Consider the following 25322-nt stretch of genomic DNA (forward strand, 5'->3'; position numbering starts at 1 on the left):
AGAGCCTCCTGCCTTAGGAGGTTCTGCTCAACCCCGATGCCCCCCTTTCGAAAATTTTGAAAAAAAAAATCGAAAAAAATGAAAAAAAATCAGAATTTTTTTTTTAAAAAAAATTTCAGGATTTTAAGATTAAGTCCAGATTAGGGTCGATTAATGTATATTAAGCGTAATTAACCCAAATTAGGGATAATTAGTGATTTGTATGATGAAGTTAGCCCAGATTAGGGTCGTTTAACCCAGTCACTCTTATAATTAGTGTAAATTAAGGATAAATAGTGTCTTATGCATACTAATTAGTCTTAATTAGCCCCAATTAGGGCAGATTAGCCTCGATTAAGGCCAATTAGTGCATTATAGCTTGAAATTAGGCTCTTTTAAGCATAATTAGCAACTTGTACATGGAAATTAGCCCTGATTATGGTCGATTAGCCCCGATTAGGGCCAATTAGTAGCTTTCACCCTATAATTAACCTTGAAGAAGTTTAAGGGGTGATAAACGCTCACTTTATAGTCCCGAGTAGGACCGTTTAGTATTGAAGACCATTCAAATAGCCCCTACGAGGGCCTTAAGTGTGTATGCTCACACTAATAAGCCGTTGTAAACGTGTAGGTCGTTCCACACTATACGGTAATATGACGATACCCATGAAGGGCCGATACCCGAGAAGGGCCAAAAGTATCCTGGGTCACGAATAAACCATTATAACTTCCACGAAAACTCGAGCAATATTTACAGAAGTTGGGGGGCAAATGATATGGATGGAAAATACATCCTAAAAATACATTAAATGTCGCATTAATTACACTTGGGCTTCTTGTCTAAAAGTCCAATATCGACCTGTCTTATCCGAACTCATAACAGACTCAAGACGGCCAATATATCCGTTTGATCTACCAAATTAGCTGTGCATTTGCGCCAAGTATGTAGGAAACATGATCAAACATTTAAACTTCACCCTCATGACCTTTATCTAGTTGAAATTACACTTTGGCGCACAAAGAAACTTGTCCGCATGACATATTTAATAAAATCCTTTTAGTTAAAGCAAAATTGTAAATATAAAATTATAAATATATATTAGGTAACTTTTTCATAAGAAATCAACAAACCAAGAATGTGAAGGAAATGCGGCTCGTTTCTAAATTCACACACAACCCAATTTCTTATACTATTCTGAGAATCTATTTTTTTATTTTAAACAATTTTTTATTTTATTTTACTTTTGATTTTATTTTAATCATTGGAAATGTAACCAACACAACAATGTTAAAAAAAATCAATAGTAACCGCTTTTTTAAAGGCAACGAGATATTTATAATATTTATTAATAAGCTAAACCGAATCAAATTTGGTTTCTTTTTTTTGTTTCACCCCTAGAATCTTAATATTATTAGAGTTGTATATTGATTAAGCATAAACTCTTAAACATGTATATGTATATATTTATACTATTTATTAATATGAGAAATTATGTTTTATTTGATATTAAAAGTACTAAATTATTAAATTTTGATGCTCACTATATAATTATTATTTTTATCCCTATATAGTTATTTTTAGAATATATTATTAATTAATTAAATCTTAAAATAATTATTAATAATTATCAAGTAATATTAAATTATTTAAAATAATAAAAATGTTTGGTTCACATGATAATTATACAATTCGTTTCATAAATAGATTATATTAGTATTAAAGTTAACATGTTAGAATTCTAAAATAACTAAAACAACTATGGGTACAGAATTATAACTATACGGTGGAATTTCATAACAACACTTATGATTTAATAGCATTAATGTATAATACATTCTTATCACCATGAGGGTTATTTCTCCTTGCATTCATGGCATTTTTGTAAATAAAAATGTATGTATACTAGTGCTCCTATACATGTATTCCTACATAAAGACTACAATGATAAGAATAAATCACAGAGACTTTTCACTTTTCTAGTTTTATTAAAAATTGAAATTAGTAAGCAAAAAAATAAGGGCAGCAGTGATAAAAAGAATAAATAAAAATGTATGTATATATATATATGTATAATAGTGCTCCTCTACATGTAGTCATAAATAAAGACTACAATTAGTGATAAGAATAAATCATCCAAATACTTGTGTGATTTGAGTGTTTGTAAGGTATTTTCCATCCAAAGCATGCTATTTTTTTATTGATTGAAACTATGATATTTATCATGATTATTTTAATGTTTGGGGCTATGTGTGTGCTTGAATAATTGTGTTGGTATGTGAAGTTGAGGAACCGCATTGCATGACATCAATGAGTTATTACATTACTAAGTTTGCATATGTGGAGTGCTATGATATATTTCATGTTTATGACTTGGCAGTCAGAAAAAATTTGAAAATTTTGTGGGTAGATTCACTGTAAAATCCTCACGAGACCTTACTCGTCCATTAGGGCTACATTGGGAGTTTAAATGGCTTGTTGCATATTCCAAATGCAATCATGATCACCTACGACAGTGATATTAGTAGTTAGTTTAAGATTTATTATATTTCTTTTATTCTTTTCCCGAGGACGTGCAAAATTCTAAGTGTAGGAATGTGATGATTATGCACTTTATCTCAATATTGTCCTTATATTTTGATTATATTGTATTGATTTGGATTTTTGTTTAATAAATATTGATTTTTTATTGTAGGTATCAATGAGTAATAATAAAGTAAGGCTTGGAGTTTACAAAATCAGATTTGAAGTTTAATTAAATTAAATCAGACTTTGTGGGCCATATTTGGAGTTTCAGAAGTCCGATTCTGATGATTCAACAACCCATGGAAAGCTTATGAAAAGGGATTTAATTCAGAATTGGTCTTGAATTTATAGTTCAGCCAAATTAGCCCACAATCTGAGTCAAAATGTCAATTACGAATTTCTACTTTCTCGGAATTCAATTCTAATTGGGAAATCTCCTTGTATTTGCATTAAATTATTAAAAAGACTTATATTAGACATTATCATAAGAGAGAACCAACCTAATAGAGAGGGAAGGAAGAGACAAGTAGCCGTACAAGGGAGGAGGAGGAGAAGTAGCCATCAACAGAGAAGAGTTTAGTGTTGGTTATCTTGGGATTGTTTTGATATCTTAATACGAAATAAATTGTATGACTTAAGATTTTTATGGAACCCTAACATGAGATTATTGGTGTCTTGTTCAAGAGTATTTTGTGCAATTATATGGTTTACTCATTCAAGTGCTTTTCATTCTAATACTTGTTATTGTCTGATCAACTGTAGTAGGTTACCAAATGAATTATAATACCAAGAGGGTTATAGTTATAGACATAAAACTTGAATGGTGCATGATTATATATTTTGATTATAATATTGTTACAGTATAGGCATATATTGTGACTATGCATAACTTTGTGAATTGGTGCTTAATTATATACTCCCTCCGTCCCGATATACATTTCCCATTTTGACTTATGGCAGTATTCCTGGTAAGCGATTGACTATTAATTTACGTCTAATTTATAAGATCAAATATAGTAATGAGTTATCTTGTTGAATTCGTATTTATGAGTATTTTAATATAATGAAGTTTTTATATTTAATACTAATACGAAATTAAAGATATTAACAATCAAAAGTGTGCATTGGCAAATGTGTCCAACATAAATAGGAAACGTTTTTAGGGACGGAGGGAGTACTAAAAAGTAAATTGGCATATTAGAGGTGGCAAAATGGATTGAAAACCATTAAACCTACCCAAACCAGTACAAAATTTTGGATTTGGTTAAATATAAAATCACCTTTAAATAGATTTGGTTTGGATTTGAAGCGTACAAATATGGTTCTAAAAGTGTGACAACCATATTTGATTTCTCTTTAGAAATTTCTGGTCTCCTTTCTTCATCCTTTTACATGGCTCAATCGAAGCCATCCGTCCACTTCTCTATGATGATAATTTTCTACAAAACTTCGTCTTTTATAGTTTCATACTACTTTCATTGATATTTGTCGACTGAGTCAACTCATGGGTGTATATATAGTGACGTGTATGTGTAAACCAGTACCCATATGCAGTCATATATAAATGAATCTTTTTGCTTGAAATTCTAATTTTTATTTGCTAGTCATAAGTAATACTGTAAATTATGATTACATGTGTAAACAAATTCAACTGTTAAAGATTAAAATTTAAGTTTTCAAAATTTTGGAAGGGATCCATATTTCAATCCAAAACCAAACCAAATTCCATCCATATTAGATATATTATGGTTAATATATGGTTTTGGATCCAAAACCAATCCAAATCCATATTAATGAACCAAAACCGGACCAAATCCATATTTTTCTAGGTCTATGTTGTAATATCCCATATTTTTAGAATTATTATAATTATTATTTGAATATATATATGTGTTTTTATGATTTAGAAGGAATAAAATGGTGGATATTTTATTCATGTATGACGAATTTGTGTTATTAAATGGTAATGTGCTAATTGTTAATTGTTGTATCTGTTGTGCATAAGTTGTGTACTTGATGATTTCATAAACAAAACATCTAAGTAGATTTTAGTTAGTGAAATAATGTAGCACTCGACGGATAAGAATTATAGTCCCGACGGATAACTCATTATAGTCCCGACGGATGTTAACTTATTATCCATCGAGTGAGTAGCTTATGTAATAATAAGTCTGCAGCACAGTTCTGTATACATCTTTGTATAGATTCTATAGTAGCCTATAAGTCATGTTGACTTTAACTAGATATGCAGAATAGGTTGATTAATTGTATATAAATGATGTCTTGTAATTCTGCATAAGTGAAATGAAGTCAAGTGCCAAAATAGCTACCAACGGATGATTAACAAAGCCATCGACGGATGATCAAATGACTATCAACGGATGTTTAATATAGCAGTCGACAGATGATCAATGAAGCCATCAACGGATGTTCAGAAAGTCGATGGATGATCATATATCCAACGGATGTTCATAGAATCCAACGGATGATCATATAAAGAATTCAAACAGCAATTGAACAGTGAAAGCTGAGCACAGCCGTCGAGATGTATACAAATCTACTGTGGAAGCCCATTAACTGGGTAATAGAGGACGAAAAGCAGCAAAGCTTAATACTGATAGTTTTTATATTTATTCAGTCTTTTTGACTTTGTAATCTTGGTATTATATAAACCAAGAACGTAGCAAATAGAAAAACAAGTGTTGAGAAACAAAAAAAAGGAGAAATCTTTGTAAGCAGAATCATTAGCATTTCCCTGTATTCTCAGCAGTTCAATTTGTAAGCAGCTGTGAGCATTCTTGCACACAGAGTCCTCTCGATATATAATATATATCTCTGGTGGAATTGTTTAAATTCATCATAAAGTTTTTAAAGACTCTTGTTTTTAATTACTTATGTTTTTATTCTATTAAGTTTCTATTCCGCATTGTGCTAATTAAAACACTTATATCTATATTCGAGTTGAATATTTTTATTTCGAGAAAAAGGTTCTAGAATTCCATTCAACCCCCCTTCTGTAATTCTTGCTATATTGTTAAGGGACTAACAATATCGATCCTTGTTAATTTCTGCAAATATTTACTTAAATGTATTGTTTTCAAAAGCTATTTGAATGCCGATCTTATTGATATCGGTAAATTGAGTTTGTTTTGCAATATCCGGGATATATCGTGAAATTATTTTTATCAATAAATAATTATTATGTGAGTATTATGTGAATTTTGGTGAATTATCTGGTAATTGGAATTGATGTTTGGATGTTTATATGGGGTAAAATTTGAGTACTTTAATTTTTATATGTCCAAAATAAAGTATAGATAACTGTGATATTTTTCTGGTAAGTTATAGGTTATTATATGATTTTATAAAGAATTTATAGATTTAATAAATTATTTTCTGAGTAGTTATAGATTATTTTATAAAACCGGGAATCGTCAAACTTCAACCGTTTTTACGTTTTTACAACCCGAAACTCTTCAGAAAACTCCTTCCTAACCTAATTTGATTATTCTGAACATTTTCCATATTTTGACTTTTTCAATTCGGAGTACGATTTGACCCGTACGAGTCCCGGCGCAAATTTTTTGATACAATAGTCATTTCGATAGATTAATAAAACCCGTATTTTCGAGAGACGGGATATTTTGATTAAATTATTACATTATCTTCTCGTAGAGTGTTTTTTTTAAGAAGCCCGATTTCGATAATTATCCAAAACTGGTACCACATTGGATCATTTTTATAGTTACTTAGCGGCTAAGTAATCTATTTTCGGATTCGATATGATCCAACGGGTATTAATATTCCATAAGTATAAATAGTAGAATTTCTATTTTATTTGTCATAATTATCTAAAAATCATATATTTATTTATTTATTTATATTTTTTAGAATAATAGAAAAATCCTCTAATTGTTCTTGGAGTTTTCAATCTATTCTTGATCTTAATCTTGCGATATCTGGAGATCCGTTGCTCCGTTTTTAACGATCTAGTAGTCGAATAGAAGCTCTCTTCGAGCCCGTTACTTTGATACGAGAATCATCAACTAAGGTTGAGTATTTCTCAAAAAATGTAGTTCACCATTTTAATACGAATTGGGTTCTTGATTTTCAGGAATTTTTTGTTATTTTGGATGTTAGGATTAACTTTAACATGTTATTTAGAGTCGATTCATACCATTTTTGTGTCCGTTCTATTTCCAGAATGATTAGGTCGAGATAAAGGTTTTGTTAGTTGGTATTTTTCAATTTTTGGTTTATACGTTAATTGGTTGTTGATTGTGATGCTATGATTAGATTGTACGTATTTCTAGCATCATTTTGATATATAGTACGTCGATTATGGTTGAGAAATGAAGCAAATCGATTTTTTGGCTGGAAAGTTTGTTGTTCTTGATGGTTTTGATCGATTTTTGTGTGGGTTTGATTGTTTGATGTTGTAGTTACTTCCATTCAATTTCTGGAATGACTTTGGTCGAGTTTGGTGTGAAAAACAGAAGTTTTCGTGATGTTTTGGTGTGATTCAGGGGGTTCACCGGACATTTTGAAGCTCGCCGGATTCTGGGAAATTGCGGCGAGTTCTTCAACCTTCCCGATCGTATTCTTCTGCTTTGCTACTATTTGATCCATCTAAGAAGATGACACCTTGCCAAAACATGTTTCTGGGAGTTATTTTCAGAAAATAATTCAAAATTCATTTGAAATTCCAAAAATTGTTTTTAAATTCAAAATTTAAATTTAGTTAATTATTTTAAATAGTTAACTGAATTATTTTAATTCCAAAAATCATTTTCTTTTATTATTTTCAAAGATTCAAATTTGATTTAATTATTTATAATTTGTTTTAGTTAGTTATTTATGGATTTAATTGATTGATTAATTTATTTAATCAATTAATTTTATTTATAAATAGTTAAATAAAATATAATTATTTATAATTAAGCCAAATAATTCCTAAAAAATTATTTTGAGCTTTTAAAAATATTTATAGAGTATTGAATATTCAACTATTATTATTATTAATTGAATTATTCGTATTTTATTCGTAGAAAATAGACCGTTCATTTATTTAATACGAAACAAACACGTCTAGACTAAGAAAAATATCCCGCTTTCATTAAAAATACTTTCAAGATCAAAATTCTTTTGTTTCGAAACGTCGCTTGTTTTACGAGTCATTTTGAGTCGATTATTGATCGAAAAATCATATTTTTGACCCGATTTCAGTTTTAAACGTACCTAGTCGAACCTTTTGACGAACCGAGGCATGTGTGATATGAATTATGTAATACGTGAGTTATGTGCTTATGTGCTATGTGAATTACGTGCGTTACGTGGGTCAAGAGTCTTGTATTTGACTGTTTTCTTTATATGTGGGCTATCGTATGGGTAGACAATATGATTTTGACGCGCAGTTTGTCGAATAATTATCGTGTAGACGATTAAAGTTGTATCTTTTAATTATAGATGCGGATTGTTCGAGACGATCAGTACCAGATGTTGGATAAAGAGTGAAATGGAATAGTGTTGGCTATCAAGCTTCTGGCAATCACAGGAGCAGCATATCAGTGAATTGGTGGAATAAAAGACGGCGATGTCTCGAGATGCCAGACTGAGATAATTATGTTATTGCGAGTGTGACTAACTGCTAAACACCAAAGGCAAGTATCCCTATCGTCACTTATTGTTCAAGTGATATTTATTTTGAATCTTATTATGCAAGTATTGTTTTCCCTATTCTCAGTTTAGAATAGATAAATGTTTTACATATCGCTTAATTAAATGCTTATTATGCGAGTACTCTCTGCTATTCTATGTTCAGAATAGTTAAATGATTTTACTTATCAAATTAATAGATTTATAAATATTTTAATTTTGAGAAAAATGATTTGGTTGTGAGTATTCCTGCCCAAGTGAATTGGGGAATAAAATAAAATATGTAAGGGTGTCAAGTATTATGACCCCTTTTAATAAAAGGTTTTCAGATTGGATGGTTACTGGTTGCGTAAGAGGGCGAGGCGGCGGTCCAGCGGAGAGCCATGTATTATACATGATATAATACCTCGCTAGGCCAATATGTGCCTTGGGTGTCCCATTTGTTTAGTTGGATATGCTTCGGCATGCCGGTGTCACCCCGCGGCTTACCACCGGCGGCAACACACCGTCGTTCGAGGATTCCAATCTAAATTATTATATTGCTTTTGATAATCTTATAAGAAGTAATTTATCAACTGTTTCTATTTTGAATAAAAGGTGAAATACAGTTTTGATTCAGTTTTTGATTGATGTCGACTTCAGTATGGGATGTTGTGAACATCAAAGTTAGTATTGATATCTAATTTGATATGACAATAATATGAGTATTAATATCAAGAGTTCGGTTTTGAATAAAATTTATGATTCAGTCCATAATCATTATTTCATGTTAGTGTTGTTTACGATATTTCCGTAAACACTGTTTTACTAGTTTTATTCTCGTCAATATTCAAAGTATTGTTGAATCCTTCTACTCAAAAATATTGGGAGGATTTTGAATACAAATTAGGAATCAATTCTGGGATTCCTTAACTAAACTTTCTGATTCAACAATTATGATTTTTAAAAAGTTCCGCTCTATTGCAGATGTCGGTTTTATATCAAAAAGACCATATGTATGCTATATTGAACTTGCTGAGCATTTCTTTCGCTCAAACTTGCCTGTTTTTAAATTTAACCTCCAGTGAGGATTAGTTCGCGCTGTTTAGCCGCGTAATTCGAGGAAGCAAAAAGGAAGCTTTTGGAAGGTGGTTGGTCCAGGGTTTACGGACTAGTGTAAGTTCTATTATGTAAAATTGTTTATCTTATATTGTATTATGGTTCTGTATTGTATAGTTGGCCCCAGTATACATCCTTTCGAAGTTATACTGGCGGGATAGTCTTGAGATTTGAATTATTGAAAAGAGTCTAAAAGAAAGTGAAAAATTTATATATGGAATTTGGATATCTTATTTCTGGAACTGTAACCTGAAAAGATCTTGGTGTAGTTTGGGGTCACATATGCTATATTTGAGTTGTTGGTATTTATTTATTGATTAAACAGGCTATTTTGGATTGAGGTTTCATAGTGACAACCAAATCCCTTGATCCCGGATTTGGGGGCGTTACTGGTTGGTATCAGAGCTGAGGTTATAGTAAACTAGAAACGAGAGTGTGTAAGAGTGTGTATAGCTATGTGAGGACGCTTGAGCTCATATCGAGTTCCTGTTGGACTATTGGATATAGTTCCAACGAGTAAGTTAAGATAGGTGCATTCAGTTTTAGATGGTTGTGTTTAGCTGGACAAAACTCCTGGCAGTTGCAAAGTTTTACTATGGACTCTTCCAAGGCTACTACGATTCGACGATGATGAAGATTATCGATATCCTTAGAATATGAAGAAGTATCTAGAATCGGATGATGAGTCAACAGAAGAGTTCAAATAGAAGATAAGAATTAAGACTTTGGCAATACCTTCTCTTTCTATAACTTCTTTTGACCTCTCTCAAAAAGAGGTATCTGTTAGAGGATATATTCCCTAACAGCCGTTTAGTCATTTTGTGCTAGAATCTTGTTTTATGGATTTCATTTTTATCCAGAAATATCAGCTTTAAAACCTTTTCAGTTTTGATCCGAGGATTGCCCTACCAAGTCATTTATTAGAAATCCTTTACTATTCATTTGATTTTGAATTCATTTCATATTCTTTTATTCTGACTCAGATGAACAACCCTAACTATAGGGGACACAAGGTATACCCGTTTGTGTGATAGGAGTTGGATGAGACACCATCACTTGTGTGTGTTGTGAATACATGAAGGTTAATGACCTTTAGTAGTTTCTTGATTTTGGCATGCAACACCAAGTTCGTTTGATCACATTGATCTCTCAGTTATTCTTTCATTTCAACAATACTCTCTCAAAAAATTCAGATTTTGATAACCACAGTGGTGGAACACTCGTTATGATATAAAATTCTTTTCTCTTTGGAATTCCATAATTTTTATTATTTCAAATATGTGAAGGTATGCCAATTAAGTTGGGATGAGTTATCTTGGTCAAGTCAAAGTAAGGCTATGTGCTGGGACTACCAATAGCAACAGTGGATTGCAATGCGATTAAAATATCAGTGACGTATAACGAAGTCAGTCTATTTCTTTATTTCTCTCTCTATTTATCTCTATCTCTCTTTCTTTTTCAGTCTCTTTATCTTTCTCTCTATTCTTTCCCTCTCTATTGGTAAAAGTGATTCTATGGAGAAATTGGTCAAATGGTATGGGAATAAATAATTGATTCTATTGGAAAAAATGATGGTGCGGAGTGAAGCTCCCGTGATAACTGTGTGGTATAAGGAATTTCTGTGTTATTTGAAATTTTGAGAAAAGTTACATATGCAAGATTAGAAAGTTGGTAAGAAGATCCCTAGTGCTCTCCTCTGCTGATTCCGAGAACGGTATCCTTATAAGGGGGTAGATTTTAATATCCCGTATTTTTAGAATTATTATAATTATTATTTGAATATATATATATATGCTTTTATGATTTAGAAGGAATAAAATGGTGGATATTTTATTCCTGTTTGACGCGTTTGTGTTATTAAATGGTAATGTGCTAATTGTTAAGTGTTGTATCGATTCTTGTTAATTTATGGAAATATTTACTTAAATGTATTGTTTTCAAAAGCTATTTGAAAGCCGGTCTTATTGATATTGGTAAATTGAGTTTTTTTGCAATATCCGGGATATATCGTGTAATTATTTTTATCAATAAATTATTATTATATGATTATTATGTGAATTTTGGTGGATTATCTGGTAATTGAAATTGATGTTTAGATGTTTATATGGGGTAAAATTTGAGTACTTTAATTTTATATGTCCAAAATAAAGTATAGATAATTGTGATATTTTTCTGGTAAGTTATAGGTTGTTATATGATTTAATAAAGAATTTATAGATTTAATAAATTATTTCTGAGTAGTTATAGATTATTTTATAAAACCGGGAATCGTCCAACTTCAACCGTTTTTGCGTTTTTACAACCTGAAACTCTTCAGAAAACTCATTCCTATGACTTAATTAATTAAATAAATAAAATAGAGAAATTACTTAAACTAGTTCCAAAATAAGTTATTAACTAATTAAATATGACTTAATTAAATAATAAATTGGAATTTTGGATTAGTATTAATTATAATTAGATTATAATTAGAAAACTCATTTTTCTCTCTATATAAACACTTTGAGTGCTGATTTATATATAAGTATACATGGTTTACAAAACCCTAGTCGTTCAAGGAGAAAGAGGAAGAGAGGTAGAGATGGAGTTTTCGGGTGCTAGTATAAATCAATCCTTCAAAAAAAGCGTTCGTGTGGATACCGTAGAGCGTAGATCGCGAGAGCGGGATACATGGTGATTCAACAAAGTTTGGAACTCCATTAATCCTCCATTAATGAACTCTTAAAACTAATTTAAGGTAAAGATTCTTACTACAAATTAAATAATTTTTTTTGCATGGATCCTGCGTAAGGTTTCGATCTTATTCTGATTTTAATTTAATTTTAGATCTTTTTCGTTGCGTTTATGTGCGCTAAATTCTTCACAAATATGAATAAGTATCTATAATAATATTTTTATATTTATTTTCTATATAATATTTAATTATTAAAATATAATTTTATCTCTAAAAAAAGCATACAAATAAGAGAAAACGTGGTTGTTCTTAATAATTTATTATAAACATAAATTAGAAAATAAATAAATTATTTAAAAAAAAGGAAAATAAGAATTTAAAATGGGTCTGTAAGGGTTGGCTCAGTTGGTTAAAGAGGGGATAACTATCCTCTTGGTCACATGTTCGAATCCCACGGGAGGAGAATTTATGATTTTGCCTTCTGAGTCAGAGTCTGTCGCTTAAATGCGGTTTACCTTGGTTCACGTGGTTTGCAGGCTATTGCGTGAGCCCGTACGGTTTACCAGGTGTGCACCCAAAGGGTAGCGGCCGCGGGTTACCTACGATAAAAAAAAGAATTTAAAATGGTTTCGAAATTTTATATAACGATGAGATTGCTAATCTATATATACTATTATATTAAAGATGAAACAATGAAAATTTGGTTGGTAGTCGGTCTGGTCACATGTAATTATAATAATATTTAAAATAAAATATTATCATAAATAGATTACTATTCACAATATAACTATAATAATACAAATTGAATTATAATATGTTTAATGGTTTTAGATTTAAATAAAATAAAATATACGATTTACCCGGGCTAAACAATATTATACAATTAACCCAATCTTATATAAAAATAAAAGTAAACTCAATATAGTTATTTGTATTTGCTGCTTCGGGCTAAAATAAAATAATAAATAATAATGATCCGGCTAAAATAAATACTTTTAAACTGGGCTAAAATAAAATAAAACTTGAAAAGTAATTTTGTTGGTAGATGTAATTTGTTGGTCGATATAATGTCATCAAGTTAAAATAAAATAAAATATATTATTCATTTGGTCAAAAATAAAATAATATTCATCTGGGCTAAAATAAAACTAAAAGTAACCTAAATATAATTAGTTGAATGTGGTTAATGTAACGGGCATGAGTTTAACACAAAATAATGTATAGTATTAATATGCGTTGAAATCAAAATTAAAAATTAAACTAAAGATAATTCTTATACCATTGTTTCGGGCTAAAATTAAATTCAAGTCTATCTAAATTGGTTGTCAAATATGATGTAACTAAAAGATGAGTAGGATAACAAGGTTTCCCTAATAACATAAATATTAAAAATTTGATAGTCGGTTTATCTGTATAATGTTTGGGCTTATATATTTATGGGCTTTTTTCAGTTTGTATAGAATTATACTATGTTATTTGAACAAAACTAGAGATAATTTCTTAGGCAGGATAATAGTATCGGATTAAAATAAATTAATATATACTACTTATTCGGGCTAACAAAAGTTATACAACTGATACATAATAAACCAAAATTAAAATCAGAAAATAATTAGACCAAGTAAAACTTAATTAAAACATAATTATCTTTTTTAAAACACCATTATAAATATTAATAAAATTATATATTTCAATCATTAATATTGTTGTTTTCAATATCACATATTTAAAAAATATCACTAACTTATACAAATAAAAAAGTTATATCTTAAGAATTTCAAATGAAATTAAATTAAAAAAAACTATAAATGATTAAAACAATCTGTGCATCCAAAGGTTTTAAACTAGTACTATTATATGAAAGACGAAACATTGAAAGTTTAGTTGGTAGTTGGTAGTTGGTATGGTCATCGTAATTATAGTTATATTTAAAATAAAACACTCTCACAAATAGATAAATATTTATAAAAAATTATAATATGTCTAATAATTTTTGTTAAAACAAAATAATATATAAAATTCTCTCGGTCGGACTAAACAAAATTATACTATTGATCCAATTTTAAATGAAAAATTTTAAAAACTATATATAGTTAGTTGAATTTGAAGAACCGGGTTAAAATAAAATAATAAATATTATTGATCTCGCAAAAAATATTATATTATTGTACCGGACTTTAAAAAATATAATTTTGAAAGGAAATTCCTGGGGTCGATATAATGTCATCAAACTACCGGCCGGACTAAACAAAATTATAATATTAATCCAATTTTAAATAAAAAATAAAAAAACTACATATAGTTAGTTGGATTTGAATAATCGGGCCAAAATAAAATAATAAATATTATTGATCCCCCTAAAACATTATATTATTGGACCGGACTATAACAAAATAAAAATTTGAAAGAAAATTCGTGGGGTCGATATAATGTCATCAAACTAAAATAAAATAATATATATTATCCATTCGGTCTAAAATAAAATAATAATCACCCCGAGCTACAATAAAATTAAACAAAATAATAAGTATAATTAGTTGTATTTGGTTGATATAACAGGCCTCAAGCTAAAATCATTTTTTTGTCAATCGACACATAAAATTTTACTATTGATTCGGATTTAAACATATTAAACTAACATAAATCTAAATATAGTTAGTTGGATTTGGTCGGTTAACAGACTAATGACCATTCGTATACTATTGATCTCAGTTCAAATTTTCCCTTTAATTAAAAATAATAATCTTCAGCAAACACACCTATAAATATCAATAAAAATATAAATTTCAATCATTACATTATTTTTTAAAACTGTAATATAACTAACTTATACACCTATGTGTATATTAATAAGTATTATTATATTATTTTATTAAAATTTTAAATAAATAGGTTTCATAATTTAAATTTTTACTTTAAATTAAATTCAAGAAAAATAAAATTATGTAATATTAAAAATAATCCGTACGAGTTTTAGGCTAGTATTATTAATATAATAATAATATAGATGTTCATGTATTCCCAGCAACCTTATTAATTTATGTAGTCGGATTTAACCACTCAGTAATCGAAAAAATTAGTGTGCTTGTATTTGACATACATCATCATAACAATAGTTCATAACAAACCATCCTCTACTAAACTACAAAAACACGTCAAGTCGAAATCAACTCAACTTTTGGACTCTCAGATCTCACACCGATCTAATCGAAGAATTCCAGTTGATAAACTCTCCATCAATTAAACTCACCCGGAGCCCCTTCTCTTAATTTTCCTCTATTAAACCCTAAAACCCTAATTCAGAAACACCTTAAACACTCTTTTTTAAACAAACTCAACCACTATATTGATCTAATTAGCGAGATTTTCGAATATAATTGAGTGTTGATTTGCCTTTTTGGTCTCAGTTTCTCTGTTTATAGTGCTGTAAGTTTCCAATTTCTTCACTTTTTTTAGCATAATTGTGTATTTTCTCTATTTAATTTGGTTATGTATGTGATTCCTCTCTATCAAAATTAAAATCAAGTAAGAAAAGTCTTGTCATTTGACATGTTAGACTGTGTGAGATTATAATCTCTTCGTTTATTTTGGTGCAAGTTATTGTTTTGATTACATTGTTCATTCGTTGTACTCTTTGTCTTCTCAATGGATAAACAACAAACATACATGCAAGAAATGGAGGAGGCTTTTGCAGTGGTCCAAATAGAGGAGAAGGAACAGGGTGGACTCTGCTATGAAAATATAAACGATGGATTAAACGAGATCGATACAAGGTGGTGTCTGGTTGGACATTTTCTTACTGACTATCATATAGATTTCCAAGCCATACAACACAAGATGGTATCTCTATGGCGTTTGGGAAGAGGATTGTATGTTAAACAAATGGATTATAACAAGTTTCTTTAACAGTTCTTTCATGAAATGGATATCAGGAGAGTCATGGAAGGGAGCCCCTGGTCGTGTGGCCGTTTTCATCTGGTAATGGAACGATTAAAAGATGGAGAAAACCCTAGAACATTGGAGATTAATAAGATTGATTTATGGGTTCAGCTACACGGTATGTCTGCAGGATTCATGTCACAACGAGTGGCTACTCATATTGGTAACTATATTGGTACATATGTTGATGGAGATCCCAATAATTTTGTGGGAATATGGAGAGAGTACCTAAGAATTCGAGTAACTTTGTCACTAGATAACCTTATTAAACGGAGAATGAAGCTCAGGAAATCGTAAAATAAATGGTGTTAGGTTAATTTCCAGTATGAAGCTATTCCCAGCTTTTGTTTCATTTGCGGAATGATCGGTCATGGTAAAAGGTTTTGTGACAGAGTTTTTGATACTCCAATGGAGAAAATCGAGAAACCATATGGAGCCTGGCTTCGTGCAGATTCAAGGAAGAAAACTCATACGATGGGATCAAAGTGGCTTCGTAGTGGTGGTGCTTCTCAGGCGAATAATTTTGGGGGAGCGACGATGTAACTGTTATGCACAATCCCGTAAAAAATGCGTTGGTTCAATAAACTAACATCAGTTCAGGATATGGTTCACAAGGAAACATGAAAACTCGGGGAGAAATGGAAGATGAAATCACTGAAATGTCAGGGAAGATAAATCATAATATCCCTAGTCAGATATTTATTCAGAATTCAAGTTTAAGCTTGGATGGAAACACTAATGGAACGGATACTGCTGAGTTAAATGTTTCAGACTCAAGAGGATAGAATGGACCCTATCCACAATACTGTTACACTTACAAATCAGGCCCACGACACGAGTATGGAGATACTGATGACAGATTCCACTGAACCAAAAAACGGATTATTGGCGGGTGCTGCTTCGCAGACCCGCCAGTCATCATGAATGTACTAGCTTGGACCTGCCAGGGTCTGGGTTCACCTGGAAAGATTCAGTTCCTTCAAGAAGTAGCCCACAATGAGAAGCCATCGTTTGTCTTTCTTTGTGAAACTATAAGTCATTATGAGAAAATGGAAAAACTATGTAGTAAGTTAGGTTTTGAAGGTTTTATTGTTGTTGAGCCTCAAGGGAAAAGTGGAGGAATTGCTCTATTATGGAAAAATGTAGATGCTGTGAACTTGTTAAGTTTTTCTCATTCCCATATTGATATTTCTGTATACGGGGCGGGATCAAAAAGCTGGTGTTTGACAGGTATCTATGGAGAGCCTGCGAGGACACAGAGGTTTAAAATGTGGGAGCTTTTAAAGAACTTATCTCGTGATGCGAATCTACCTTGGTGTGTAATGGGAGATCTTAACAATCTTACATCTCAAACAGATAAGAAGGGTGGTCCTCCGTACCCAAATCATCTTATTGAGGGATTTAATGACTGTCTTCACGAAGCTAATCTTCATGACCTTGATATAATATGTTACCAGTTTACGTGGGAAAAAGGACGAAACACGGATCATTGGGTGGAGATCAGACTAGATCGGGTGTTAGCAAAAACGCAGTGGTTGAATGTTTTTGATATGGCTAACATCTACAATTTACAGGGCTTCCCATCAGACCATAGCCCATTGTTGTTATGTCCGGAAATGTAGTTGAGAAGAAATAAGAGAAGGCCATTTCGGTTTGAGAACGCTTGGCTTACCGAACCAATATGCTCTCAAATCATTAAAGATTGTTGGGAAGAGGAGGAAGAAAGTACTATTCTTCAAAAACTGAGTAAGTGTGCATAGAGTTTGAATGTATGGGGAAAAGAAATTACAGGTTCTTTTACTAGCCGTATCAAGGATTGCAAAGCCAAGCTAAAGTTGCTGCAAGGTAAACGTGATGCATGGTCCGTTGCAGAGTTTGATAACACTAGACAACAGCTGTTCTTAGTGCTCGATCAAACAGAAATCTTCTAGAGGTAAAGATCTAAACAACTCTAGTTACAAGTAGGGGAGAAGAACACCAGGTATTTTCATGCTTCTTATAAAAAGAGGAAACACAATAATCATATTCAAAAACTCAAGAATGCAGATGGAGCTTGGGTTGACTGGGACTGTGGTTTGCAAGATTTGATTAAGGAGTATTTTCAGCACTTATTTACTGAGGAGCAGACTCATAGTGAGATGGTGTTAAACTGTATCTCAAAAAATATATCGGAGCAACAGAATTCAGAGTTGCTAAGTGTTGTGACTGATAAGGAAGTGAAAGATGTTGTGTTTCATATGCACCCAGATAAAGCACTGGGACCAGATGACATGACCCCGGCTTTTTTCCAGAAAAATTGGAATACAGTAGGTGAGGCAGTAGTGCAAATGGTAAGGGATTTTTTTGCGACAGGGGTTCTCATGGAAGGTATTAATATTACTAATATTGATCTTATCCCTAAAAAGAGAAACCCGTCTATGCAGTTAGAGTTGAGACCTATTGCTTTGTGCAATGTGGTGATGAAAATAATTACTAAAGTAATCACAAATCGTCTCAAGTGTGTACTGGATTCGGTGATCTCAGACACTCAGAGTGCTTTCTTGCTGGGCAGATTAATTACTGACAATATCATGATCTCCTTTGAGGTCATGCATTATCTGAAAAGGAAGAAATTTGGAAAAGAGGGTTTTTATGGATCTTAAGTTGGATATGTCCAAGGCGTACGATCGCATCGAATGGAAGTTCCTGCAAAAAATGCTTCTTCGAATGGGTTTCGATAGTTGGTGGACTCATCTTGTTTTACAATGTGTGTCAACAGTTGACTATACCATTATTCATGACGAGCACGAAATAGGTTCAATTAAGCCAAGTCGTGGCCTACGACAAGAAGATCCGCTATCTCCTTACCTCTTCATTATCTGTGCTGAAGGTCTGACTCGGTTGATTAGGTAGTATGAAACTACAAAATGGTTGCATGGGATAAAAATTTACTAGAAAGCCCCGTCCATCAGTCACATGCTATTTGCTGATGATAGCTATGTTTACTACAAGGCAGAGTCAGAAGAAGTGAGGAAGGTGTTGGAGTTATTGTCGACATATGAAAAAGCTTCACGCCAGCAAGTTAATAGAGGTAAATCCACTGTTTTCTTTAATGCAAATGTTATTCCATATAACAAGGAGGAGCTCTGTCATGTGCTTCAAATTCCTAAAGTAGATAATTCTTCAAAGTACCTGGGTTTACCAAATCTGTTAGTCAGGAACAAGACTGCAATCTTTGGCTACTTGAAGGACAAAGTCAATGCCAGTATCCATAGCTGGAATGAAAAGAAAGTGTCTAAACTAGCAAAAGAAATCCTTATTAAAACGGTGGCTCAAACCTTGCCTTCTTATGCCATGAATGTCTTCTTTCTCCCATTAGAGCTTGTACGTGACATGGAAAAAGCAATGTCAAAGTTCTTTTGGAATACTTCATATAAAAATAACTCTAAAATCACATGGATGGCCTGGGAAAGAATGTCCAGTCACAAGCATGCTGATGGGTTAGGTTTTAAAATCTTACGAGATGTAAACCTTTCGATGTTGGGGAAACAATGCTGGCATTTTATTACTAATCCAGAAAGTCTGGTGACCTGAACTTATAAAGCTAAATACTTTGCCAACATAAAATTTATGAAAACAAAGCTGGGGAGCAGTCCTAGTTTTATCTGGCGAATCTCAGGTTCGTGTTAGAGGATTGACACAGGTGTGGAGATATAAATCACTGGAAAACCTTGGCTGAATAATTTTGATAATCCTTATATTTCTACTAATTCACCATCGTTGTTAAATCAAAAAGTGGGCTCTCTGTTTTGTACTGGGACTAAAGAATGGGATATGGAGATCATTAAAGATATTTTTGACACAAGAGATCAGCACTATATTGCAAACATGAGGGTGGAACAAGATCTGAATAAAGATACTTTGTACTGGAAGCTGGAAAAATCTGGGCAGTATTCAGTAAGAAGTGCGTACAAGCTTCTACAGGAACATAAAGGTTTGTAGAATGCAGCTAATAATAATTTCATTTGGAAGAGTTTGTGGAAGATTAAGGCTCCTCCAAAGGATCTAAATTTAGTTTGGTGAGCGATCTCTGTTAGGTCATACAACACTGTAGAAGGAGGTTGAATACAGTGTTTAATATAATCAAATCGATTTTAAACACAAGTAACAGTTGACAGATATATTCAATAAGATAAACTTTATTACAATAGAACTGTTCTCTCTCAGTGATGAACGAATATCACTAAGAGTTGCTAGGTTACAATGTATAATTTTCTCGATAATGATAACATATATAGTGTAAACCCAAAGTCTGTGTTTATATAGTACACAGTTATAAGATAACTTCTAATTGATATGGAATACAATTCTGTCTCCTAAAATATATCAATCATATATCTTCTACAAGTCTTCCAGTCTTCTAACTCTTTCCATGCATATCTTCTTTTATTTCAGTCTTGATCTTCTACTGTAAATCAGCTTCCTTCCTTATATGAAAGTCTTCCCGCACTTAAGTTCTGATATGACCTTAAGTTCTGATATTAAGTTCTGACTTCCAGTAAGTCCTGATTTCAGTAAGTCCTGATATGTCCTGTTTGTTAAGATCTGAAAACTAAACATGAATCATATTAGACATGACATCTCAAATATATCTAACAATCTCCCCCAAACTGTAAATTATGCAAAATATACAAGTTAATAGATTTGATGATGTCAAAAACATTTAAGTACAAATACAAATAAGAGTTTAACAAGATAACTAACTACAACTTACAGTCTTTGTAGCTTTTACCTATCTCACTGAGTCAATCTGAATCTATAATGATTCTTGACAAAGTTTGATATCAGCTTTTCTTCTTTAATCCTCAGGACTTGAGAGAGTGTAGTCTTGACTTGCTTCATCTCTTCATTCTGACTTCCAATCTGGTAGATTGCAGTCCTTAAAGCAGAGATATGGTTTCTTTCTAAACCATCATTCAGTCTTATTACCCTAAGCTGAGAAGAATCTTCATTGTAGCATAGACATTTCTCATTCAGTAACACTTCAAGCTTAGCAGAATTCTTCTTCATTGGAGTTTCACTTCCATCATTTTCAACAATATTAGGAATGAATTCTTTAACTCTTGAACCAGAAATTCTTGCTTTATCTCTGATGGTCTTCAATATGAAGCTTGACCATCTCCTGGTAATATCAGACTTTACCTCTAAAAGGTAATGAAAGAATTGAAGTTCTTTCAATGATTTGTTCAGCACATCTGATTCTGACATTCGATATGTCCTTCCATCTTCAAGAAATAAAATCCGATTTTCCTTGACATTGTGCTTGTCATGAGCATCCAGTACCACTTGAACAGAGATAACTTTATCAAGATGTTTCCATGTAACATCTTCAAGAGGTCTGTTAGTCAATAGAAATGGATCTTTAGTAGCAACTTCAACTCCTGTTTTGATCTTTGCTTCATCAGAACCTAGTCCAGCCCTGTCTCTTGGTTCTCTAGCATTTAATCCAATAGTCATGAAAGTAGACAGCAGTTGGCTTTGCTTTGGATCTGATGGTTTGACATTTTTCCACAGAAGTTTTTTTTTGTCAGCTACTTCCATTTTGTCTAAATCAACTTGAGCACTGTCAGAGGTTGACTTGATGACTTTATCAGAACTTGTTGTTTATGTTATAGCTTGATGTTCTTCACTCTGAACAACTTGAGCCTTGTTAGAGGTTGTATTTGATTCTTCAGAAATCTTCTTTCTTTTCATAGTTTGAACATCTTTATCTTCAGCAAGAATATCATCAGTACTTTGAACCATTTTGCACACTGGATTTATCAGAATTTGAGGAATTTTCATCTCCAGTGGCTTGGTTGGTTCATCAACTTTTCCTTTCCCTTTGTCTTTGGGATCAATCTGAGATTGTGATCTTGTTTTGGGATTTGATGCCTCAGTATGTGACTTCTCCTTGATCACAATGCCTTTTTCCTTAGGCCTTGGAGGTTTCTTTGCAATAGAAGCTTTTGGATTTAGATTTATATTTTCATATTTAAATCTAGCTTCTTCCTCCTTCAAATTTTCTAAATCCATTCCTGGATTATGCTTCAGAAATAATCTTCTAGCAATTTCCACACCAAGTGTCTGAATCTTGGGATCCTTGTAGTAGACAGTAGTCTACTTTCCCTTGAGCTTCAGAGTTTGCATGAACTTTTAAGAATCTTGACTTCCACCTTGTATCAGAACATCAGGCTTTGTCATCAGACTTTTCTCATCAGAACTTGATTTCCGATTTTGAGTTTCAGTACTTGCTATTAGATTTTGAGTTTGAGCGGCTTCAGAACTTGTCTTCTTTTGAGTAGAAGATTTGCTTGCTTCAGTAATTAGTTTCCTTGAAGAAACCTTGTTGCTCTGCCCTTTACTTTGAACTTAACCTCTACCCTTGCTAGGGTTTCCCTGGTCATCAGCTTCATCATCTTTCTGCTTCAGTATATGATCATTAGAGCATTTGGACTTAACTATCTTCTCCCCCTTTTTGGCATCATCTGATAGTAGGAGTGAGAGAATAAGTTCTACTGAAGATTGGATTTCATCCAATTGAGTCTGTTGAGAAACTTGATTAGTCAGGACCTCAGAGATTTGGGCCTGTTGCTTCTCTTGAGCTTGCTCAATTGCTTCTACCTTTTCAGAAATAGGTCTGATAAATCTCTTTTTGTCAAACTTGGTCTCCATTTCTAGCTTTTCAGATTTTCAAGAAGCTTATCAACCTTTTCTTGAGTTTGTAAGTGTAGACCTTGAAGGTTCTTGGTAGATAGAGCAGTGATCTTGAGCTGTATCTTGATATCAGAATTTATCACAAGCTCATCAGCTTTAGCAATGTGCTCTGTCAGAACTTTAGAGCTTGAAATGAAATCAGTTTCATTCCACTTTTTGGTCCACTCCACACCTCTGTGAGTATCTTCCCAAGGAATAGGAGCAGCTTGCTCAACAAACTTCTCAATTAGTACCTCCTTTCCTAGAATGGGAGCAGGAGTATCAACAGAAACATTATCTTCTCAACTTGAGGAAAACTCATTATCTACTGACAGTACTAGAGTGTGTGAAGCAACTGGAGATTTTGGAACAATGTCATCTAAATTCTGATCTTCAGGTTCTTGATCCAGAATTGGTGTAGATTGGTATCTCAACATCAGCATTTAAAATTGGAGAATGAGTTGGAGATGTCTGAGCTGCTGTTGGAGCTTCCAAATATAGAATAGTAGGAGTGTGCAGCTTGTTGATGTCAATTTCAGGACTTAAGCCTGAATCTTCAACTATAACATCTTCATGAAGAGGAGAGACTGGAGGTGGAACCACTGTATCAGGAACAATGTCTTGTGCTTTGGCTGGAGGTGGCAGAGATTCAATGATAATTGGCTCTTTTGAGATCAGAGATTCCCGATCTCCTTCCTCAGCTTCAGTTGTATCCTCAGATGTAGGCTTAGCATTATACCTCTTTGCCCATATTTTCTTCAATCTCCTTGCAAATGAAGGAGTTGCTTTAGTAGCATCAGAACTTACAGTTCTTTTTCTTTTCAAGGAATCAAAATCTTGAGCTGCAGTTTCTTTCTGAGAAGTGACATTCTCAGCTTCAACTGTCACAGGTTTTGATGCATGAACCTGTGCTTCCTCTTCACTATCTGATTCATCCCTTAGAATCATTTTCCTTCTCTTTTGTGGAGGCTGGGGAACAGACTTTGTCCTTTTTGGCCTGGAAGGTGAAGGTCTGATTGTATGTGCTGATGGTTGAGGGTGAGATGATTGTTTTGGTTTGAAATATGTCCTGATGGTAGGTTGTGGGTGTGGTTGAGAAGTGGTTGGTTGTGTAATGGTTGGAGGTTCTGATGGAGGTTGGGATGGCTGGACATCAGGATATAGAGCAGTGTATGTGGATGGGTCAGAGTTTACCAAAAACTGTTTGACAGATTGTGGAATTTGGAGGGGTCGCAAAACAGTTTTCTTATTATTAGTAGATAATAAGTCAGTAAAAGCTCTCTTAGCAGGCTTAAATGGTTCAATTAACTCACTTGCTAATTCGGGTGCATCAGGACAACAAGAACTATAAATATATAAGCCGACAGAATCTAGCAAAATATATAGTGTTTCTATCTTCTAGCATCCTATCCCCAATAAAGCCTAAAACAATATTTGCATAATCAAAATGAGATTGATTTATGAGAGCATACCCGATTTGTTGATTGAGAATTGGGATTGCATCAAAATTTGAACATTTATTTGCAAAAGTCCTGGTGATGCAATCGAAGAAGAAACTCTATTCCCTCTTTATGTGGGGTCTCTTCAACTGTCCCAACTTTGCCAGAGTTTTCTCATAGCCCAGATTGGCCATTAGCTGTTGAAGAACTGGCTCTTCAATTGTTGAAGAACTGGCTCTTCAACTGTTGAATATGTGCAGTTTTTTGGCAGACGGAGTGCTTTTCAAACTGTGGCCAAAGTCACCACATGGGCATCCTCCCCTGTTGTAAATATAATACTTGGGGACCCATTGGCACCACCACCATCATATACGCCTGACCTCCAGAACTCCAGCACTTGAGTTCCTAAGAATGTGTCTGCTTGGGTCAGTGCATAATCTATCTCAGATTTAGCGAGAAAGTCCTGAACGAAATGAAGATCTGATGGGGCTTCACTCTTGCTATGATTAGCCAAGTAATTGTTGGGGACAAACTTCGCTCCATTGAAAATAATGTCTTTTGGTGCCATTTCTGTAAGAAATAAGTGAGAAAATTTATTGTGCACAGTTTGATAAAAGTCCTGTATGAAAAAGCTTCAGAGAATATTAGAGAGAGAGAGAGAGAATAAGAGAGATTAAGAATAGAAAAGTAGGTAAAAGAGAAAATCTTTTAACTCCCATATATATACTCTCTCCACTCAACAGTCCTTTTTAGAAGTAAAACTGACACTTGTACACCTGTCAGCCAGTAAATAGTTAAAGCAGAGTTAGTGGGCACGAGAAATAAGCAATAATTAACGTGAACATGCAGTTTTTCAAGACAAGCACGTTTACCACTAACCCAAATGATTATGGATGTTTTTATCTCACCTAATTATATTCTGATTAAATATGACCGTTACAGTATTTACCATAAATAAGTCGAGTAAAGAATAATGCCACGTAAGCATCAGAGATTATATCAGGATTTAATATCAGAACTTGACTATTATCAAATTTAATAGTCATCAGAACAAGACTTCTGTACTCAAAAAGTGATTGTCTATTTCTGTGATTCTTCATACAAATACTGACTTGTTTCTTCAGAGTTTAATCATCAGAACTTCCATCAGAACTTGTCCTCGGAATTTATGCAAATGACACTTAACTGTTTATCTGAAACAACTTAATCACCACAGTAATTTTCATCATTCATGTGGAGTGAGAGTGTGTGCATTAGCAAAATACCAGATAAAGATTAAAGTCTGATAAATTTCAGTACA

At 32.7% G+C, this 25322-nt stretch overlaps 1 protein-coding gene across 1 annotated transcript; it reads left to right on the forward strand.

The window, feature by feature from the left end:
• Positions 1–16789: 16789 nt before the first annotated feature.
• Positions 16790–17491, forward strand: LOC141714592 (uncharacterized). The gene has a single exon (XM_074518105.1). It carries the CDS (start codon positions 16790–16792, stop codon positions 17489–17491), a length of 702 nt encoding a protein of 233 aa, XP_074374206.1.
• The last annotated feature ends 7831 nt before the right edge of the window (positions 17492–25322 follow it).

Source organism: Apium graveolens, chromosome 3 (assembly GCF_009905375.1).
Source record: "Apium graveolens cultivar Ventura chromosome 3, ASM990537v1, whole genome shotgun sequence".
NCBI lineage: Eukaryota > Viridiplantae > Streptophyta > Magnoliopsida > Apiales > Apiaceae > Apium > Apium graveolens.